We start from the raw sequence: 13,214 nt of genomic DNA on the forward strand, positions 1-13,214 counted from the left end.
AAAATCCAAAGTAGATGTATGGTTGCAGTTTTATGACCGATGTCTTCCTTCGTTTGCATTATGACTGTATCAAAATATAGTCAAAACCCACTGTACTTATCCACTGACATTTAGCTCCTCACTCCTGCTTTTACCAGTTCAAAACTTCTTCTCTGGAAATGTTTTCTTTTCTCTTTCACATACCCACCTATAATTCTTCTCCTGACAGCATCAGTCTCTCAACACTAAAGAAACCAGTCCCAACTTTGATGTTATGTAGAATGGCAAACTAAAAAGGGGTAAACGGTAATGGCAATAATGTAATTACAATATTGTTCATTTTTGCAAACTTATGTAAGTTCAGAGAGTTGCTCAAAGACTGGTGACTTTTGGCTGCTATCTAAACATAGATAGTTAGTGTAGCTTCTGGAGATCACTAATTAATATAATATTCTTAGGGATGAGTTAAAAATCATTACATTTCCATAGGAAATTGCATATATAATACTTCACTTTAAAGTAAAAATATTAAAATGTTTTAATTCATTATATAGAGAGCAAAATGAAAAAGCAGAGATTTGCTTCCACTCTGTCTTGAGTAATCAAATGACTTGCATTTTTGAAATACAGGATTTCATTTAATCCTAACAAAATACAATACAGGTATTATTATTGTCTGTATTTTACGTATGAAGAGAATAACAGAGGCATTAATTAACTATCCCAAGGCCATACCATTATCCAGTGGTAACACAGGGACTCACGTAAAGAGAACTGTTGTATTCCAGAAGTCTTTACTTGTAATCAGTAAGTTTATATTCCCACTAGCAAAACTATCATTTATACCTCAAGGGGGTCAAGAGGTGAATACTAAATTTAGGAGATGTATTTTTAAATTCTTTCAAGGTGCACCAGATTTTCCTCAGGAGGGGCATAAAGTCATCAGGTATGTGTTAAGTAATACATAGGGTCAGTATATTCTTTTTCTTTAATTTTTTTAACGTTTATTATTGAGAGACAGAGAGACAGAGCATGAGCAGGGGAGGGGCAGAGAGAGGAGGAGACACAGAATCCGAAGCCGGCTCCAGGCTCTGAGCTGTCAGCACAGAGCCCGACGCGGGGCTCAAACCCACAGACCATGAGATCATGACCTGAGCCGAAGTCGGACGCTTAATGAAGTGAGCCACCCAGGCGCCCCAATATATTCCCTATGAAAAAAGTTTCCCAGGTGTGGAAGAGAGGTTTATGGCTGAGGGAAGCAGACTATTTATAAGAAGGGACTCAGATAGTTTTCCTGCCAGGCTGCAGGACAGCCAGAGCTTGATGAAGTGTTATGGTACACACAGTGCCCAGCAGAGCCATTGTGAAGTTTGCTGGGGAGGAACAACAGAAGCAGTACATGAACTTGCAGCATCTGCTTGAGGGTCTGTGGGGTAACAGAAGTTGCTTAAGCTCAGAGTTCTTTCAGATGTTTCTCTGGGACCGTCTGCTTATAACTAGGTCTGTGTTTTCTAGGATAAGCAGCCAACCATCCACAATTAACAAACACAAACAACGCAGACAAACTTGGCTGGCCCTGCTTATCAAAAACCAAGCGATCGTAATTTATAACTCCAGGAAGATCATTGCCAAAAAAAAATGACCCTATCCCTCGTGACCCAAGCGATTATCATGACATTGAACTAACTGGTTATAATTTTAGCATGAGAAATTAACCCCATCATTATTAATCACTTTGTGTTTAATGGACTGTTTCGCAAAGTCCACGCTCTGTAAACAGTTCAGAATAGCTCGGCATCTGGTTTGGCTTCATTTAAGGAGATAGCAGCTCGGCAGACTGCTCCTTACTGTTCACCCGGATCTGTTTCTTGGACACCTTTGCTGTTTTCCTTTTGTACAAGCAGGGAAGAGAGTCACATGCACGGTCAAAGAATGCCCACGTCCACTCTGATCAGTTGGCTGTAGAATTGGAGCTAGGTGTTCTTTGTGCTGTGAGCTTCCCTCTCTGGCGCGCTGCCTCGGCTGTTGAAAACAGCCAGTGCTTGTCCAGCTTCCCAGACCCATTCGTGAAATTTGCAGGCCAGTGTAGGTAACTTGGTACATGGGATGTGAAAGCAATGCCCTTCTTAACCGTTGGATTCCAGCTATAATATCTCGATAATGTAATGCTAATTAACATACATTGTTAGACTTCCTAGACAATTGCACTTTTATGTTAGGCAAGATGCTCAATAAAGGAGGGAACATAATTGAAGATTATGAAGATAGATCATGGAGTCCAAGGAAGAACTGAGCAGCCACCCAGCAGGAAGGGGCATAGAAACAGCTGAGAAGTCAAAAGTAATAAGACCCAGCTCCTTAAATTCTGCCAGGACTTTCTTGCCATCCTCTCTTTTGCCACTCTTTCTGGGTCACTTCCCTTCTGTCTCTCTCGAGCCGACCAGGTTTATCCACATGTCTGTAACGGGTGCCCAAGTTTTATATCCTAGAAATGTTGCCACCGCAGGAGGATTAGCCTGGTACTCTGCCAGACTCACACCCTAAACAACAGGAAGGCATTGTGATATGTGTTAGATAGAAGTAATTTGGTGTGAGTGGGAAAGAACTGTGGAATCGAACGGGTCATGTGCTGAATGTTGAATGGGGATCAGCAAAATAGCTGCATATCGTATATTTATGTTGCCCCCCCCCCCATGTAAACAAGGTGTAATTTTCTACATGTTTCCGAAAATATACTTGTCCTTTGAAAATCTGAAGGTCAAACAATAGCTTAGCCGTTCTGAATGATAGAATGGAATGGAAGGATACCCTCCCCTGGCCCAGGAAATTCTGCACATGTACATAGACTCTTCAGAGCCCGCCCACCTGAGTTTAAAGGCGGCCTTCTCAGTGGTCATGGGTAGGACTGTCCACGTACCTCCCTCTGCATTCAGGGTCTGCACAGGGGCTGGGACCAAAGTTTGGGCAGCCCCGTCATCTTACCTCTTTTCCTAAGGCTATATTAGGCATTTGGAGCATGGGTGGGGCTTGTAGTCTTTTCCCCACTTCTGTTTTCTCTGCACTGGGGCAGAGCCTGTACTGTGCACACACCGTCCCAGGAGACTCCTGCTACAGTTCCCAGCCCTTGGCTGCAGGGCACTGCGATGGATGTGTTGGTAGTGATAGGGGTAAGGGAATGGTGAGCACAGTGGAATGCAGGCTGGGGGAGAAGGACAGTGGGGTTCTCCCTCAGGAACCCCCCCCTCCCCGGGACAGCAGTGGCCCTGGGGAAAAAACCAACTGACAAGTGGTTATCCTTCGTAGGATTCTGTCAGGTACTGCCTGCCATAGCTTCAAGTAGATTGATTAAAGAATTTCTGGTTTATCTTAAAGATAGGGTACAGCTCTGAGTTGTTTTTTTTTTAAGAGAATCCTTTTAGGGGACACTTGGGTGGCTCAGTTGGTTAAGCCTCCAACTCTTGGTTTTAGTTCAGGTTATTATCTCATGGGTTTGTGGGATTGAGTCCCACATCAGGGATTCTCTCTCTCCCTCCCTTTCTGCCCCTCCCCCCCAAATAAATAAATAAACTTAAAAATAAAGGAGAACCCATTTAGATCCCCACTTTATTTAAAAATTTTTTTTACATTTATTTATTTTTGAGAGAGAGAGAGAGAGAGAATGGGGGGGAGGGGCAGAGACAGGAAAGAGGGAGAATTAAAGCAGGCTCCCGAGCGTGAGCACAGAGCCCGACGCCAGGCGCGAACCCACGAACCGTGAGATCGTGACCTGAGCCGAAACCAAGAGTCGGACTCTCAACCTACTGAGCCACCCAGGCACCCCTAGATCCCTACTTTAAAGTGAAAAGAAAGCTCCCTCAAAGGAGCAGCTCTGGAGGGTAGGTGACCCTTAAGATGCTCTTGGTCCCATCTGGCCAAGAGCCATTGATGGCTTGAACTACTGTAGCAGCATCAAGGAGGGAAACATGGAGCTATTTCAGTGAACTCCAGTGGGTATTGATAGCACTGGGTAGCTTAGGGACTGGCGAGGAGTCACCAAGGAGTCAGTGACAAAGCCCAGGTCTGGCTTTCATGGCTGGTAGCAGGCTGTGTCTTGTGTGTACATAATCCAGAGGGGTACTGTTCCCATGTGCAGCTCTGTCCTCAACCCGTGCCAGCCCTGGCACTGAAGGCCACCCCTTTCACGTTCACGTTTACTCGGCCAGAGTAAAGCCATGCGTGGGCAACCTAGTTTTTACGGAAGGTTTGACTGGAAAGATCAATCTAGAAGGTGAGGGCTGCATCCCACGAACTCTACAAACTTCTCAGAAGTCTCTCAACGTCTTCTCTTTGCTGTCACCACCGCTGGGACCGGCCCTCAGGACTGTGTTCCATTTCTGAGAATTGTTGTAAAACTTTACATATGAATATCTAAATTGGAAGAATTGGTGTTCGTTTTTTGTTTTTTTTTTTTTAATTCTAATGTTCCAAGACTCAAGAGTTTATAGCCCACTTCTAGAGCAGAGTTAAAGCAAAGGATATCATCCATTTTTCTGTGTATTGAGAAGCTAACTGCAGGAGAAATAATTTCACATGGCATGGGTGGGGTTGCTATTATTCCTGTTTGAAATTCACCTTTTCTGGGGCAATGGCCTTGAAATAGAGCCGGGACCTAGATTATTGCCTCATAAAACAGCAAGAGGTTATTGTTATTCCTTAATTTTATATCTTTATTATGAGGTAACACTTCTCTTACTTGAGTTAAAGAGTGTTCTTGTCTTTTTCTTACATATTTGTGAAAACGAAATGTTAAAAGATTTAGCGTAACCACCATTGCTAAATTATGATGTAAAATAATACTGTGTCCACAATTAGCCTAGGTAGTTTTACTTGGTTCCATAATATAAAATCAGTGGGCTCATAATATTTTAGTACCTTAGTGTGTTTGGCAAAAAAAGAAATTCATGTTACCATAAAGAAGTTAAACTAAGTAACAATCTCAATTTTAAGGAAACATAAAGCAAAGTATTACATTGTAACATGGAACGTTAATGCAAATAGCTTCCCAACTGGAATGTTAAATCAATTCTCAGTGGGCGGTTAACAAAAAAAAAAAAAAAAAAAAAAGGCTAGTTTTTGCTTAATTCTCTCTTATGTTCCAACATCTTTTCTGAAATCTTAATTTTTAATTTCACCCAAGTTATTACCAGTGCACTGAGATGGTAGTCTTTCTAGAAGATGATTACTTGTTTCCTAATGATCAATATCCTTAATTTATTTTTATTTTTATTTATTTTTTTGATTTTTGTAGTGTTTATGCATTTTTGAGAGACAGGGAAAGAATGCTAGCAGGGGAGGGACAGAGAGAGAGAGAGAGAGAGAGAGAGAGAGAGAGAGAGGGAGGGAGACACAGAATCTGAAGCAGGCTCCAGGCTCTGAGCTGTCAGCATGACACAGGGCTTGAACCCACAAACCAGGTCAGATCCTGACCCGAGCCGAAGTCAGACGCTCAACCGACTGGGCCACCCAGGCACCCTTAATATCCTTAATTTAATTGTTAGGTGTCCTTTCTGGAAATACGACATTTAAACCTTGATAACATCTTAAAAATCATTGTAGTGTGGTAACTGTACGTGTGTTGTGGGTTGAATTGGGTCCCCTAAGAGATATGTTCAAATTCTAACCCCCTTACCTGTGAACGTGACCTTACATGCAAGCAGAGGAAATCAAGTCAAGATGAGGTTTTACCGGATTAGGGTGCGTTCTAATCCAGTGACTTAGAGGAATAGGGAAACTTGGACACAGAAGCACACATACAGAAGCAGGCAGGGAGATACTGTTGACCATGGAAGCAGAGATTGGAACGATGCATCTACAAGCCAAGGGACTCCAGGGATCGTCCACAACAGCAGAAACTAGGAAGAGACAAGGATTGATCCTTGGGGCTGCCGGCACCTCAGTTTAGGACTTCTTGCCGTCAGAACTATGGGAGAATAAATTCCTACTGGTCAGAGTCACCCATTTGGCGGTACTTTTTTTTTTTTTTTTTAATTTTACAGCAGCCCTGAGGAGTACTTGGCTAGTGGGTTATCCAGGGAGTGAGGAGAAAATGCCTCTAAAGAGATGGTCTGCCGCATTTCCACCTGGGAGGGTAGAAGAAGGGCTCGCAAAGCGGGCAGCAGTTGGACTAGGGGCCCGAGCTTACTGTGGTACGCCCATATCCAAGGGAAGCCTGAGCCCAGTGGTCTTGGTGATGGGTGTGGGGTGGGGAGAGTACACAGGGCCAGGGATTGGGATGGAGGTCTTGGAAGATAGGAGGAGCAAGCAAGAGGTCAGTAAGTATCCGGGACGAGGATGAAAAACCCAGATTAGATGGGAGGAACCAGTTCGTAAGAAGACAGGGGGAGGGGGAGAAGAAAGAGGGAGGAGGTGTGAGGTAAGGGGGTTTTCCAGGCACCATCTCTCAGGCCCACTCCCGACCCAAAAAGATAACATCTGCAGTTTTGAACTCCCCGCCTGCTTATCTTCCTGAGTTCAAATGCATGCTGCTGCACCTTTCAACGTGCTTAGGACTTAACCCCTGGTCTTCCCATCTCGTATATGCTTTAAAATTGGGCTGTTCTTTAAAGTGACACGTTTCTGGTTTTGAAGTGTATTTAATCACTGTCTTGCAGAGACTGTCACCTACGTACAAGTTACGTTACCATTTTATGACTTTTAACTCTCAGGATTGAAAAACATCTTTAATCTGTATCGCTGCGTTCGTATATGCATAAAACAATTTACAATGTACATTTTAAATGTCCTTTGTCATTTAACGTCTTGTATTCTAATAAGGAAAAGTAACAGGTTTGTTGTAGAAAACACAACACAGGAAAGAAATTAAAGTCATGTCTAGGGGCGCCTGTGTGGCTTAGTGGGTTGACCATCCGACTCTGGATTTCAGCTCAGGTCATGATCTCACGGTGCATGGGATCGAACCCTGAGTGGGGCTCCGTGCCGATGGTGCGGAGCCTGCTTGGGATTATCTCTCTCCCTCTGCCTCTCCCCCCACCTCGTTCTTAATAAAACCACAGTCTACCTGATTGTAGTAGGGAAAGTGTGAATGGATAAATGTAAAACTGAGCAAAACACCTGCAAATGTTGAATTTCAATAAACTGAATGGGGAGAATATTGTTTCTGGAAAATACTTACTGGAATACTTATCTTCCATTTAAATTACATCTTCAGAGAATTTCGACTTCACTAAATATTCCTTGAAGTCTGAGTTTAATAATTTATATCTAATTTATGCCTTTATTTACATGAATCCTTTCAAAAGTAAATACATTCATTCATTCATTAATGAGTTTGTTTATTTATGCCAAAGAGAGAGAGGGAGAGAGAGATACGAGAGGCTCCCTCTCACCATCCGTGAGATCACGACCTGAGCCCAAATCAGAAGTCGGACATTTGCCACCCAGGGACCCCCATGTAAACTGGATTTTAACTCCATATTATTTTTATTTTTAAAATTAGGATTTGAAGGGCCACAAATGTCTCACTGCTCTTTTAAATTGCATTTTCTTTATTAGTGTGTTGAACACTGTTTTGTGCAACCATTTTTCTTTAGAGGTGTGTGTACATTTCGGTTTGTAAGAGCTTTTTCTATGTTAAGCACATTAGCCTACTATGTTCAATATTTGTGCAGATATTTCTTTTTATATTTTCATGTATCTTTTTAATTTTGATCTTTTTGGGGGGAGGTTTGTGAGCAGATTCAAGAGGTCATTTGGCTTTTTTGTTTTATATTCCACTGTTTCTGTTGCAAAATCCTTCTCCATCAGAGAATTAAAAGACATTATCCCTATTTTTCTTAGAGCTTTTATACACTTCACTTTGCCTGGAAAAATTTAAATACGGGGTATGGAGTAAAGATGAACCTTTTTTTTTTTTTGAATAATTAACTGATTGCCTCAGTATAGTTTATTGATGGATTGTCCTTCCGTATATATTTGTAATATCTTCTTTAAGTAATAATATCATTTTCACTCTCTTTTTAAAATTAAGCATGCTGTTCTGGGTGTGGAGCCTGCTTAAGATTCTCTCTTTCCCTGTCCCTCTCCCCTGCCTGTGCGTGTGCGCTCTCTCTCTCAATAAATAAATAAATAGATAGATAGATAGATAGATAGATAGATAAATAAATAAATAAATAAATAAATAAATAAATTGAGCTTGTATGTTATAACATTCTGTTCTTTAAAACTGAATAAAGATCATCTGGTAATCCAGATAAATATTCCCGTAAGAGAAAGCTGCCATATTAAGATACAGACTGTACTTTCTCAGTTCACGTGCTTTAGAAAGTGAATGATTAACGCAGACTGTTAACTTGTCATCTGCCAATTGCTTGATGACATATCTCTCTCAGTAAAATAGGATACTAAGTCTTTTCTACAGACCGTGTCTCCAAAGTTGTCCTCAGATGTTTTTGTTTATCTACAGTATTCCTGAGTAGCTGTTCACATATTCCAATGTTGCCATGATGTGATTTTCAAGAGCATCAAGTCTATAAGATACGGAGATCATCCATAATGAGTTTTGTTCTTTGAAAATAATGCTTCTGCAGATTATCACGTAAATCACAGTGTGTTTTGGTGATTTTACAAATAAATAAAAAAGATAACTTTTCCATTTCCCCCCTTCGTTTCCATCTTTTTGTTTCAGATAGTCCAGTTTTAACTGAAGGACGCCACTTCTGTTTGGGGGTGGCCGGAGACGTGAGAAAACCACATGGAAGAATCCCAGGACTTAAATGAGCAATCAGTAAGTCTTAATTCAGTCTCAAGTTTGCTGAAACAAGTTGTGGTAAGACTGCTCAAAACCCTGCTAAAAGGAATTTGTTGTAAAAAGCAGGAGTTTTGTTAAATATGTATGTCTTAGTTGAATTTTGAATTCTCTTCCGAGACCATAAAACAGACTTTTGGAAATGTATGCTGTTCCTGCTTAATGATGTCACATTTTGAGGTCTCCCTTGATTGTCTGCTTGCAAAGCCCGTAGGAGAAAGACTAGGGCATTTAAATCATGCTAAGTGTTTTTGACAATCTGTAATTTTACACACCTCCTTTGTTAGGTTTTATTCCAAATGTGCTTACAGAGCGCATATATTATTGAATGTCAGAAGTATAGCAGGACACAGTATATTCCCGGCATCCCTATTGTCCATTTCAAGGATGGCAGCGACAGCCCTCGTGTGCTTTCATGGCCTCCTTATTTTGCTAAGTTCTTGGCAGAAGGAAGAATGTGCAAGATGGGTGGCAGTCGTTGTAAGAGTCTGATTTCTCAAGGGGTTGATGTGGCCTTTGCTCCTGACTCCTTACTAGCGTCTCCATGGCATTAGTGCCTTAGCGTGTGGAAGTGAAGTCAGTGGGAAGTCTTCCCTCCCACTCCTCCACTGCTGCTAACTGTGTTTCCCACAGACAGCTAGGCACGTCACAAGTAAGGAGACACGTATCTGCCAAGGGTGTGTTACACAGATTGATGCTGTATTTCAGTAGCTCGTACAGTCACGACTTGGCCTGAGAGTCTAATCGAGGCAACAGAAGACAGTGTGTTTGTGTATAAGAATGTGGTTCTAGAAAATGTGAGACTATGTTGAGCTCGGTTTTGAGTTACAGGGGAATATATGTTCTGGTGTGTACAGGCCGTTGCAAGTTCATTTGTTTTTTCACTGAATTTGTAATTCACTGAAAAGAAAAGATAATGAAGTCTTCAGTTGACAAACGGACAAGACCATTGTCTAATTTCATTATATATTATCGTATTATTTAACATCACATGGCATCGTTATAGGAAAAACGGAACAGAAAAAATACGAAACCAAGAAAGGATAAAAAAAAAAAAATCTGTCCAATGGTAGAGATGCTGTTCTTCAGAAATTGCCTGACGAGGCAAATAGCAATTAGGCAGCAGGTGCATGCAAGTAGTTATTTTTTTTAAATGCTGGTTATCGTAGTGTGGACTCTAACAAAATGGATGATAGCATGATGGTGACACCCACACCACTGCATGTTTAATGGATCCCAGTGGTGTCAGAGAGCTGTAAGTGACACCATATAAGTCCCTGAGTGAATAATGATGTCTTTTAGTGGTGCTGCTTCATGAGAGGGCCACTGCTGATCTATACTTTGTTCTCACACACTGAAGGTTACTTAAAAGTGTGTGTGTGTGTGTGTGTGTGTGTGAGAGAGAGAGAGAGAGAGAGAGAGAGAGAGAGAGAGAGAGAGAGAGAGAGAGATTGACCAACTGTCCCTGTTTCCCAGAGACCCTGGGGTTGCCCAGGACATCGAACTTTCAGAGCTAACGCAGGTGCAGTGCCTGCAGACTTGGGAGGTTGATCGCGTTGTGCGTGTATCCCCAAGAATGAGTATTTTTTTCAGGGTTGCGGAGGTTAAAGGGATATGTTTTAATGTGTAACATTCGAATGAGGTTGTTACACAAGATGCTTTGTACCCACTTTTACAAAGAGAAACCTGGCATTTGTAAATCGTACGTGGTATCCTCCAGTGTTGTTTCAGAGTTGTGGAGCTCAGCATTAAAACAGAGTGTTTTTTGTTGTTTTTTGTTTTTTGTTTTTTTTGTTTTAAGTTCCTAGTGTTGCTGATGTGCAGCCAGGTTTGAAAAGCAGAAATCTAGTGTGGCCTCCTGGCCTCTCAGCTCAAACTCAGCCGCTGAATTTGTGGTGAGGACCCAGGAGACTTTGAGAGAAGGAAAGAATGCCCCCCCTCCCCCACCCCTCCCCACTTCCGTATCCCCACGTCTCACTTTGAACTCGCCACCTGAGGGTTATCGTAGGTCTGGTCAAAGTCAAATTGGAAGCTCCTGATGTGTGGAGTGGTTTGATAGGCCATCGAAGTGGAGATAGGCCACTTCTGGTTTAAAATACAGGAAGCTTGAAGTTTGTGTCAAGTGTTAATGACTTTTAATGGCTTCGATTTTGTAAACATCCCAAAGCCTTTTTTCTTCAGGTTCCTCAGACTTAGAAGAACATCTAGGCCAATCTGTGCATCTCATCTTGTACATGTGCAAAGGAACTCTTGGGACTGTGAAATGACTTGCCCGTAATGCCATGGCTAGTAAACGTCAGAGTTGGGACTTCACACAGGTCTTCTGACTCCAAGTCCAAAGCTCTTTCCAGAACATCAACATGCCTTATGGCTTTGGGGTTTTCTTATTTTGACATTCATCACTATAAAAATGGCAAACAAAACAAAACAAACAAACAAAACCTGATTCAACCCCTTTGCATTGAAATGATTTCTATTTGAGTGAAATTTTTAAGTGACATTAAATTTTACAGAGTATATTAAGGTTGTAAATATTTTGAAAAATAATACTTCATGTTTACTAACATAAAGTTCAGATACGGTACAATTAAAAGAAAGTTCATAATAAGATGAAAGGGAATTTGCTCAGATCATAGAAAACTTCTTTCTTTGGGCATAGATCTAACAAGTGGGTGCTAGTTATTGTACATATAGACTGAATCTAGCATTTTCTGTATGCTCTCTCCAATCCTTACCATCTTCTTACCATGTAATTGTTATGGTCACCATTTTACAGATAAGGAAACTAAGGCTTGGAGGGTATCAAGGTCACACAACTGGTAAGTAGCAGAGATTAGAATTGAACCCACCTTTATCTGGTCTTAAAATCTGTCATGGATTTTGCATGATACAGCATCACATAGTGGGTAGGGACTTGAGCTTAAAATCAGAAATCCATGACGCTTAAATACTTTGTAACCATTAGGAAATTAAACTCTTCCTCATCTGTAGAGTAGGGAGGATGATAAAAAGTTATATGAGGGGCGCCTGGGTGGCTCAGTCAGTTGAGCGTCCGACTTGGGCTCAGGTCACGATCTCACAGTTTGTGGGTTCGAGCCCCGCATCAGGCTCTGTGCTGATGGCTCAGAGCCTGGAGCCTGCTTGGGATTTTGTGTCTTCTCTCTCTGCCCCTCCCCCTTCCCCGCTCCCACTCCCGCTTTGTCTCACTCTGTTTCTCAAAAATAAAAAAAAAAAAATGTAAAAAAAAAAAAAGAAAGAAGTTATATGAAAGGTTTGGCATACGCCCCGCTTAGAGTAGAAGCTTGGTCAACCTTAGCTGTTCTTACAATTACCTGACATATTCAGATGATCTTTAAAGGGTATGGGATGGTTCTTGCATATCTAGTTACCTTCTGGCAGGTATCCCTGCCTGGAAGTTCATAGTTTACAAACTCAGCATATGAACTAAACTCACAAACTCCCTTCTCCCAGTTTTCTCCCTTTCTCCTCTGTTCCAGTACTTTCCATTGCCTCCGTGGATGGCACCCTCAGCTACAGAGTAGATTAAGTCAAAAAGCAGGTAGTCATGCTTTTTTCCTTCATCCCCATTCAAACTCCTATTTTTTAAAAAGAATATTTTATTGGTTATCTATATTTGAGAGAGACAGACAGAGCATGAGTGGGGGAGGGGCAGAGAGAGGGGGAGACACAGAATCCCAAGCAGGCTCCAGGCTCTGAGCCATCAGCACAGAGCTCGACGCGGGGCTCGAACTTAGGAACCGCGAGATCATGACCTGAGCCAAAGTCGGACGCTTACCCGACTGAGCCACCCAGGCGCCCCCAAACTCCTGTCTATTCTTAATTTTTAAAACCCCTCAAAGCTGTTTTCTCTGCTCCAGCTCCTATTTGGGGTCTCAATTTCATCTCTTGACTGTCTTTTTCTGCTCTAAGTTGCTTCTAGAGTGGTCTTTCTAAAATACAAAGTGGGTCATGTCTCTGTTCCACTTCGTACCCGTCACAGGCCCTTTCTTGCCCTCGGGAGAGAGTTTCAAGTGTGCAGTAAAGCACACAGGCTCAGTTGCTCACCCGTGTCTCTCCTGTGTGACTTCTGACTTCTCTCCGTTCCCTGAATCTTGCAGGTTCTCTGAGGTTTCTGTGCCTTTGCTACCCACCCGGGTTGCTTGTAAATCTGGAACACTCACTCTGGGTCTCCCTCCCTCTGAGCAAGCCTCTCAGATTGCCTTTCTTCCCCAGGCCACCAGCCATGCTGGGTCAGGGGCCTCTACCATGTGCTGCCAGTGGCATTTACCTCTATCCCAGGACTTACCCCACAGAACTGAAATCTTATCTGTTTATTTACCTTTCTACTGGATTATAAACTACTTAAGCGTAATAGCGCATCTCGTTCATCTTGTAGCCTTACTTCTTAGCACAATTCTTGCTGACATTTAAT

At 42.1% G+C, this 13,214-nt stretch overlaps 1 protein-coding gene across 10 annotated transcripts in view; it reads left to right on the forward strand.

Moving 5' to 3' along the window:
- EYA4 (EYA transcriptional coactivator and phosphatase 4) overlaps window positions 1–13,214 on the forward strand; it is a 276,398-nt gene that overhangs the window by 19,835 nt on the left and 243,349 nt on the right. For 9 of the 10 annotated variants that reach the window (XM_042939863.1, XM_042939862.1, XM_042939868.1 and 6 more), the window contains exon 2: window positions 8,663–8,761. In XM_042939863.1, the coding sequence (XP_042795797.1) occupies window positions 8,729–8,761 (33 nt within the window). In that variant the 5' untranslated portion in view covers window positions 8,663–8,728. Of the gene's footprint in view, window positions 1–8,660; window positions 8,762–13,214 lie in introns of those variants that run through there. The other variant, XM_042939865.1, reaches the window with a different exon arrangement.

This window comes from Panthera leo, chromosome B2 (genome assembly GCF_018350215.1).
Source record: "Panthera leo isolate Ple1 chromosome B2, P.leo_Ple1_pat1.1, whole genome shotgun sequence".
NCBI classification, from domain to species: Eukaryota; Metazoa; Chordata; class Mammalia; order Carnivora; family Felidae; genus Panthera; species Panthera leo.